The following is an 8995-nucleotide window of genomic DNA, read 5'->3' on the forward strand; positions in this document are numbered from 1 at the left end:
GGGAGAAATCTCTAACCAAGTTTGAGTTCAGGTAAAGCAATTAATGATGAATATTCAAAAGAATAGCTCATCCTTAGCGGAATCCTATTCTACACGAAGAAGATTTTATAAAATTATTATAGGACTCTTTGTAACCGAGGAATAGATCAGAATTCTACAATAATTTACTTATCCTTTCGTTTCACATGCGCTACTTATATTTTAGGAACTGAAATGTACTATTGAAACATTTGCTATGATTCTAGCGATATCTGCTGTATTTTTAGATTTATTATGTTTCTTAACAATTTTTCTCGAAGATGCAGAGTGGATAATTCGCTCTATATGAGTGAAAAATCGAATTTACGTGATTCGATGATCGTTCTACTTCTCGTGTGAAATTTCACTCCAAGAAATTTAGAGAGTAAAGTATGGGAAATAACGCCTTGCAATTAGTTCCTTTCTTTAAATGTTAAGGTACCAAACCGAATTAAAAATTTTCGTTTTAGAGAAAAGAATCTTCTTGAGACCGTAACATAAGATGATTCCGCTAAGGATGAGATTATATTGTTTTGGGTGAATAAAACTGGATATTTTATGGTACGTCAGAGACTGATTGTCACTTGGTGCAACAACCCCCAATCAAGCTCGACCCGATCAATCTTCATCCACTTAGTCGAGGGGTCGCTGGCGCGCGCGGCGCACGTCGCGTCAGCACCCGGGTTCCCGTGCACACGTGTGCGTGAGTATAGCTTTGGACCCGCCTACACGTGGTTCATTCGTGGCCGCAATGGCCGCTATCGGTATCCCCGATTCTACGGTCGGGCTTCCAAGCACTGAAGGTGGAGACGCGTCTGCGCGTCTCGCACCTCTCTCTTTCTCCCACGTGTCAGGCGCCTTTATTCAGGCAGTTTTCTCTCACTCCGACACGTGGACTATCATTCGATCCCCTCCATTGCACGCGGCAATTCCCCTTTCTTTCGAAGCGCCGCGCTTCTCTCTGTCTCTGTTCCTCTTTAGCTTTCATCAGCCGAAGACTCCCCCACTCTACGCGCGACCGTGCGTTCAACCCTATAAACTAGCCCCGAACCGGAGGAATTAACTACGAATTGTATCTTAATGAAAATATCAAAGAGGTCTTCAAGAGAATTCTCCACTTGTGGAGAAATCAAGAAAATAAACAGAAATACCCTACGATATAAAATTATACTCTAAAAGAGACGAGCTGAGAGAGACAGAGACAGAGAGAGAGAAAGAGACCGGGAGTGGAACGCGTATGTGAATGTACAAAGAAGATCCATAATGGATAATATGGATCCTCAGAGAATTTATTCTAAAATGTTAATAAATGCTTTTCCTCTCTCTCTCTCTCTCTCTCTCTCTCTCTCTCTCTCTCTCCCTGTCGCCTCTCAGCCTCCTTCCCTTCCCCTCAACGCAAATGCATCTCGGTGCTTTCTCCTCTTGCGCGAGCTATACGTCGAAGACGGCCATAAATTACCTACCCTCCGCTCTTCAGAGGCTGGTTCCTGGACCCGTTGCGGAGGGCCGACTCATGGAACGTGCCGACCATGGCGGCACTCTCCGGTCGCTTCACCAGAGAACACTCGCGTCCCAGACAATGGCACGATCGTGGGCGGCACAGCGTATGGGAATTCAATATCTACTCACCCCGTAGCTGGGGTTATCTCGCGCTTGGGGATGTTTAAATTTCGTCAGGTATCGGTACTTTTACTCATTCGGTACCGAGCATCGCCGAGTACCAATGTTATGCTCCTTGCAACGCCGATCACTTACGTTTCGCATCTCACGAGAGAGAGAGAGGAGAAAAAAGAGAAAAATCTAAAAAGCAACTCAACGAGAAATGATAATTAGAAGAATAATTTGACGTTGTTAAAATACACGTAGGCCGAGGTAATAAAAGAGAGTGAGAAGTAAAACTCAAATTTGTTCGCTGTCAGCAGAATAAAGGATCATGAGCACACCCTACCCCATAGACTCGTAGAATAAACTGCGCACTCTTACGAGACGACTGATGACAAAATTGAAGAGCAGAGATGCGCTAGTCAAATGTTTTCTCTGTTATTATACATAGTACTCAAGTGCACGTATTACTCATTTAAGTGACGAGAATTCTCGTCACGTCGATAGTGAAGGGAGTTGATGGCTATTATTTGAAAGTTGCCTAGCGTGAGATACTCAGATTTCTATTTTATTTAGAGTTTATTATTATAGGAGTTACTACACTGAAGGAAAAGTTACTTTAAAATCAACAAATATTTCTTTAATGGGTGCCATTAACATATTTATTTAAATCTAAATTCTTTTTATTTAAACCAAATGTTGTTTACTTAAATCAGGTAAACAATATTTAATTTAAATAAAGAGAATTTAGGTTTAAGAAAATATGTTAATGGCACCCATCGAAGAAATATTTGTTAATTTTAAGGTAATTTTTCCCTCAGTGTACATAGAGTCTAAGAGGAAGCGATATAGAAGAAATAAAAGAGAGAGCAAAAAAAGACAATTAGATAAAGATTAGATAAGATTAGATAATTACATAAAGAAAAAATATTCCTTACTTTATATTGCCCTCTTACTAATGCTGACTTCATCCCTCCTACGGGATCACGCCTGCGGCAATGCGCAATCTATTCCATATCCCTATAACCCTCTCTTCAATGGCTAGTGGTGTGCGCATCCGCATCCTCTAAATTTCGCGATGCAAAGCGCAGCGTGTTCCATGCATCGTGCTCAAATGGAATGCATAGATATGGCGAGACTACGCGGCTATTCTTAAGGAGATGCGTATCCTGACAATGAGACTCGTGGGCGGCGTAGGACTCACGTACCGAAATGGTCGCGGTGCCGCGAGAGATACCGATATATATCGAACCACGTGCGCTATTTTCATTTCTAACAATACCGCGAGATAAATTCTCGCCGTGCCGCGAAATAACGCCGGTAACAGCGAATATCGTCCTATGAAGTCCATACGCGCCGTAAAATCGCGCAACGACAATACACGCATACACACGCATACACACGCGCGGATGGGAATTACTCTTCGGCCATAATTGCCGTAATTATGCGAGAGTGGTGCATTCGTTCTATCGTGAGGGAAATTAGAAACGTGTCAGGTCAAAAAGAACTTTTTCTCAAGGAGACCTTCGCGAGTTCCCGCAACATGTTCATTGATATCACCGTAAATTTAGAACATGGTTTCTCGTAGCGTTATTCGCTCGAGAAACTTTTGGTTTTCCGATTCGCGACCACGGGCAATCAGGTTCTCTTGCGCGAGAACAGACAAGAGAGAAGAGTCGGCCGTCGACGACCGTGACAGGACTCGGATGATTTTTTTCACGACCATCCTTGGTCTCTCACGGGCGGCCCACGCCGCGTCGCGCATCGTCGTCCTACATGACGTTCGCGGTACCTCAATGTGTCCGGTCGGTTATCGGCTAAAGGGACCATTAGCATTATCTGTCCCGGGAGGATGTATTATTACCGCTGCCATATTATTACCGGCGAGTCTGTCGACGATATGTCTCTGCGCGGTAGCGAAATAAGATTGCCGGCGGTAACTCTTTAGCCGCGCGCAAATTGCGCGGCCGCCGCGGTACTTTGCACTTTCGGCCTTGTCTCTCCGTATATCGATGCCGGCGCATCGAGTGGCACGATTATTCATCCGTATCAAGGTGAGCCTCGCGTCTCGTTATTGTTTCATTATACTATCCGCAAGATCATTAAATCGCGAGCCTTTTATTTGTCCCACGATGAAGGCGGAAGCTAACGAATAATTATAAAAAAAGAAAGAGTATAATTATACACGGAAAAGAAGGTTTGGTTGAATTAACCAAATATTTGGTCGAATATGAACGATCCAGAAATTCCGATTAAAGTAACTCAAATTCTACTTAAGTTAACAAGATTTTTAGTTGACTTATGATTGTTTCTACCAACTTTGGTTAACTTAACCGATTGGTTTTTTCAACAGAATTGACAAATCGCATCTGTTAATTCTGACAAAGAGAAATGCAATTGGTCAATTCCGTTGGAATAACCAGCCAGTTAAGTTTAGCAAAGTTAGTAGAAACAGGCATTAAACAGAATTCGGGTTACTTCAATCGGAATTTCTGGATCGTTTATATTCGACCACATATTTGGTTAATTCAACTAAACCTTTTTTTCCATGTAAAGAGAAAAAGGAAAAGAAATATTGTTGTTCCCGCCGCAGATGCCGTGGTGGTAGCGCTCTCGGGGAGGATGTTCCACGGGGGCGGAAGTGGCGGGTACGGCGCAGGTTCCGACTACCAGCAACAGTCTCAGCAGCAGCAACAACACGGGCAACAACTCCAAGCGCCCGTCTACGTTCCCTCGTCCAGGCCGGCGATTCCATCCGCAGCAACGGCGGCGCAATATCATTCTTTCCCCACTTCTGCCTCGCCCGCATGGTACGTAATCTACTTTTCCGTACTCTTGCACAATAACCCCGTAAAAAGGCTAGCGCCTAGCACCCTAGTTCGGCGATAGTTTTATTTGCACGACACGCAGTGTTGCGGAAACTATTGCAAAGCTACACGGAAAGAGAGCACAACTTCGTTAGTGTGACTGAATTTTTTGTTACTCGGACACCAAATTGGTTATAAAAGCAGAATAATTCCTGTGCGCCAGGGAGATTTCTATTCACACGGAGAAAAATAATTTTGCTCTTTTAGCAAAATCGTCGTTGCTACTGCATATTCGTAGTGACATCAAAAAAATTTAGTTGACGTAACTAATTTAGTTGACGTAACTAATTTTACAAATTATTCGTTATCAGAGCAGAAATAGTTTCGTTGCTAGGATAGAAAAAATTTGTTGAGTATATTTGTCCTAAAAATCACGTTAATTTACTATTGATGCAAAATGTATCCTTAGCAAATTGATTTACTATCGGAGCAAAACTGCAACTGCTTATATAAATCTATCATGGTTAGCAAAATAATTTGTAGATTCAGCAAATTATATCCGGCAAATAGTGATTAGTACTCTTAGCAAGTATTTTTGGTGCCCATATAATAACGAAAAAATTTTGCTAGACTAGAAAAAAATTTGCAGAGCCAGCAAATTATTTTTCTTCGTGCGATTAGAATGTATCCATATTTATTATATAGAAAATGAAGAAATAGAAATACAAAAGAAATATGAAAAAAATTTGCCCCAAACAATATGTTATGATAAATGTAACATGAAAATCCGAATACAACTAAAACTATCGTGATAATCATGAAAATCTATCTGGGTTCGTTTGCGGTAACAGAAATATTATTTCTTGTCAGCGAATTCCTACATGTTTCTTTCAACTTGCATTCCAATCAGGATAATTGCATTTCCTCTAACAAAGAGAATAACAATCCGGAGAATAACGGAATAATTCCGGTCGAAATCAATTAGGGCACATAAATTTCCATAACCGTAGACGTAAGACGTAAACTTAAACTGAAGAACTAATCAGCTTTATCTTTGCGTACTCTAAAAGAAAATAGAACTGACAGTAAAACTGAATGTTATGCAGAAGTAACTAGAATCTAACCGGTTGAAATTCTAATGACTCAGTCTAAGTTCTAATTACATATACGTTAGTATGCAAAGATAAAGTAATATCCTAGTTAGTTCTTCAGCTTAAGGAGACTAGAAGGTAAGATTGTCTGAAAATCGTGCTTGTTCTTTCACAATTTTTTATGACAAACTGAATGAATATGCGAAAGTGTTATTTTGACGTGTATTTATACAACATATAAAGAGAAGGAAAATTTTGATAATCAAATACTCAATATAAGTGTATGATATATGCAGTTAAAATATATTTTTTTTTCTTTTCAAGGTCATCATTTTCAATAATATCTTGACTCTCAGTGGTTCAATTAAGCTGAATTTTAGGTAGAAAATTTCCGTAAATTTGTCGTTATCGTGCGAACTACTATAATAGAAATTGAGTAAAAGTTAACAAAATTGCAAATATCTTAATGAAATATTATTAAATTTTCAGTTATTTTATAGTAAAAAAATTAATATTTCAAAATTAAATATTTTCAAGAATTTGTCAGTGGTTCCGAGATAGATTGATGTAGGTAAACTTGACAACTTTAAGTACATTAAATCACAAAACTTATATAAGCCCCTTACGATCGCATGGAGAAAAATAATTTTGCTCTTTTAGCAAAATCGTCGTTGCTGCATATTCGTAGTGACATCAGAAAAATTTAATTGACGTAACAAATTTTACAAATTATTCGTTACCAGAGCAGAAATAGTTCACATATTCATTCAGTTTGTCATAAAAAAATTGTGAAAGAACAAGCACGACAGGCAATCTGACCCTCCAGTCCCCTTAAGTTTACGTCTGCGATTACGAAAATTTGTGTGCGGGAGCCTTTGCGAAGAGTTCCATAATATATGCCCTCGCCTCCACACAATTTCGCGTACACACGTTACGAACGAGAGTGCTAACGGGAGACGATCCGACCGAAGGGAGAAGACGACATCCTGGCAACACGGAGTGGAAACGTACGCGGCGCACCACGCGCTCGCCGGTCACACGAGCGGCACCGCGGCGGCGATGGGACCGCACGCGGGTCACGGCCATACGCACGCGGGGCATCCGCACACGGCGCACCCTCATTCCTCCCTAGCCGCGGCCTCACCATTCTACGCACCGAACGTCGCGATGATGTCGACCTGGCGGACCTACGACGGCGCCGGCTTCCAGCGCGCATCGCCTTATGGTTCGTATGATACGTGCACGGAGAAAAATAATTTTGCTTTTTTAGCAAAATCGTCGTTGCTACTGCATGTTCGTAGTGATATAAAAAAAAATTTAGTTGACGTAACTAATTTTACAAATTATTCGTTATCAGAGCAAAAGTAGTTTCGTTGCCAGGATAGAAAAAATTTGTTGAGTGTATTTGTTCTAAGAATCATGTTAATTTGCTATTGATGCAAAATAATGTATACTTAGCAAATTTATTTGCTATCGAAGCAAAACTGCAACCGCTTATATAAATCCATCATAGTTCTTACAGCAAAATAATTTGTAGATTCAGCAAATTATATCCAGCAAATAGTGATTAGTACTCTTAGCAAATCTTTTTGCTGTCCATACAATAATGAAAAAATTTTGCTAGACTAGCAAATTATTTTTCACCGTGCGGACTCTTTGAGAGTCTTGTAAGGCGATGATTTGGCCGCAATATTAACTGTACAAAGCGTACTTTCGCACAATTGAACAATCGTCAAACTGATCCTGAATTCTAATTTTTAATATTAATATTCAATCAAGGAAAAGATTTCGCTAGATTAGCAGAAAATTTGCTGGGCCAGCAAATTATTTTTCTCCATGTGTTCTAAGAATCACATTAATTTGCTATTGATGCAAAATAATGTATACTTAGCAAATTTATTTGCTATCGGAGCAAAACTGCAACTATTTATATAAATCCATCATGGTTCTTATAGCAAAATAATTTGTGGATTCAGCAAATTATATCCAGCAAATAATGATTAGTACTCTTAGCAAATCTTTTTCCTGTCCATATAATAACGAAAGATTTTGCTAGACCAGCAGAAAATTTGCTAGGCCAGCAAATTATTTTTCTCCGTGTGATTAAGCACTTTTCTTTATACTATTTTAAAGTAATATAAGGATTTTAAAGTAATATAAGGATAATATAAGAGGATAATATAAGAGGATAATATAAGAGGATAATATAATTTATTAATATTAAAAATTAGGATTCAGAGTCGGTTCAGGTTTCATTCATTGTACGTTATAAAGACTGAAAGTTATCAGATATATTCTGTCAAACATTATTAACCTCTCAACAAAAATATCCTCTTCAACATCTGAATTCGGCTCTCACTGACCTAAAATATGTTTAATTAAAGTTGTGTACGTCGAAAAACATTTGTATAGAATTATTCAAACTATTAAGGCTTTGAAACTCGAACGCTACCTGCTCACGCGGATATCCGTCGGCGCTCGAGCTCACCGCGCTACGTGCATCACGCGTGAAGTCGCGATGATAAACAAACGAAAATTATGTGAACTACCCGTACGCCGCGGCGATAAGATACGTGCGGTAGAGGCATGCAATTTTCTACGGCTGTGCCGATTAGTTTATCGAAACCGCGGACGATATCAGGAGAGACGAGCGAAAGGGTACCCGTGGAATTTCCAAGCGGAAAATTTATAGCACTCGGTGCCTTCTTCCTTGGCGAGTATATTTTTGTTTGCCGTCAATCAGCCGCGGAGAATCCCCAACCGGGTCTATTCAATTTGCACTTCCCCTATGTAAATCACGCGCGATAAATAAAGAGCGATCAGCCACAGACGGACTCGCCGCGAAAAATTCGCACATCGCGAAAAATTCGTCCGCATCGATTCGCATTTGAAGATCATCGCGCGCACTTTTTGCAGTCCGGCACCGGTAATTTACGAGGTTCTCGGAAAAATTGTGGACGGCCTCTCAGCGCAGTGCGGAAAGGAGCGGCCGATAACGCCATCGGATAACTCGCGATAACGCCACGCTGGCGGCGACGGCGGCGGCGGCGGCGGCGGCGGCGGTCAGGGAAAACGCGCACCCGGGAGAGAGAAACTTTCCTCGCGGATGCTGCTGCTCGTCGACGGATGCACGCGGCGGGCCATGTGCGATGGATAAGTGATAGCGGCGCCTTTGAAGCGAGCCGGATCGGTCGATCCCCGCGGTCAAGTGTTTTACGGCGCAGCGTCGAGAATCGGGTTCAGAACGGCGGCCGCGCGGATGCTTTCTCCGAGAGTACGGGAACCGTCGGTCGCGCGGCATTCTCCGCCGCCGCCGCCACCGCCGCCGCTCTGCCTCGTTGCTGTCTAACTTTAAATAAACTCCACGGCGGGCATCCTCGAGAGACTCGGGAGATAAGACGTTAAGAGCGGTTTTATCCCGTCAGCTCACCGCGAGAGCACAAAAACGATCCCCCTGTCTCTGCCTCCCCCCCCCCC

At 41.5% G+C, this 8995-nt stretch overlaps 1 protein-coding gene across 3 annotated transcripts in view; it reads left to right on the top strand.

Annotated features, from left to right (window-relative positions):
* Positions 1-8995, top strand: part of LOC116844739 (GATA-binding factor A-like) — a 73052-nt gene that overhangs the window by 60468 nt on the left and 3589 nt on the right. For all 3 annotated transcript variants that reach the window (XM_032816713.1, XM_032816707.1, XM_032816722.1), the window contains 2 exons: positions 4214-4430; positions 6490-6743. In XM_032816713.1, coding sequence (XP_032672604.1) covers positions 4243-4430; positions 6490-6743 — 442 coding nt within the window. In that variant the 5' untranslated portion in view covers positions 4214-4242. The remainder of the gene's footprint in view (positions 1-4213; positions 4431-6489; positions 6744-8995) is intronic.

Source organism: Odontomachus brunneus, unplaced genomic scaffold (genome assembly GCF_010583005.1).
Source record: "Odontomachus brunneus isolate Ranch 3 - 2012 unplaced genomic scaffold, Obru_v1 Obru_scaffold_003, whole genome shotgun sequence".
NCBI lineage: Eukaryota > Metazoa > Arthropoda > Insecta > Hymenoptera > Formicidae > Odontomachus > Odontomachus brunneus.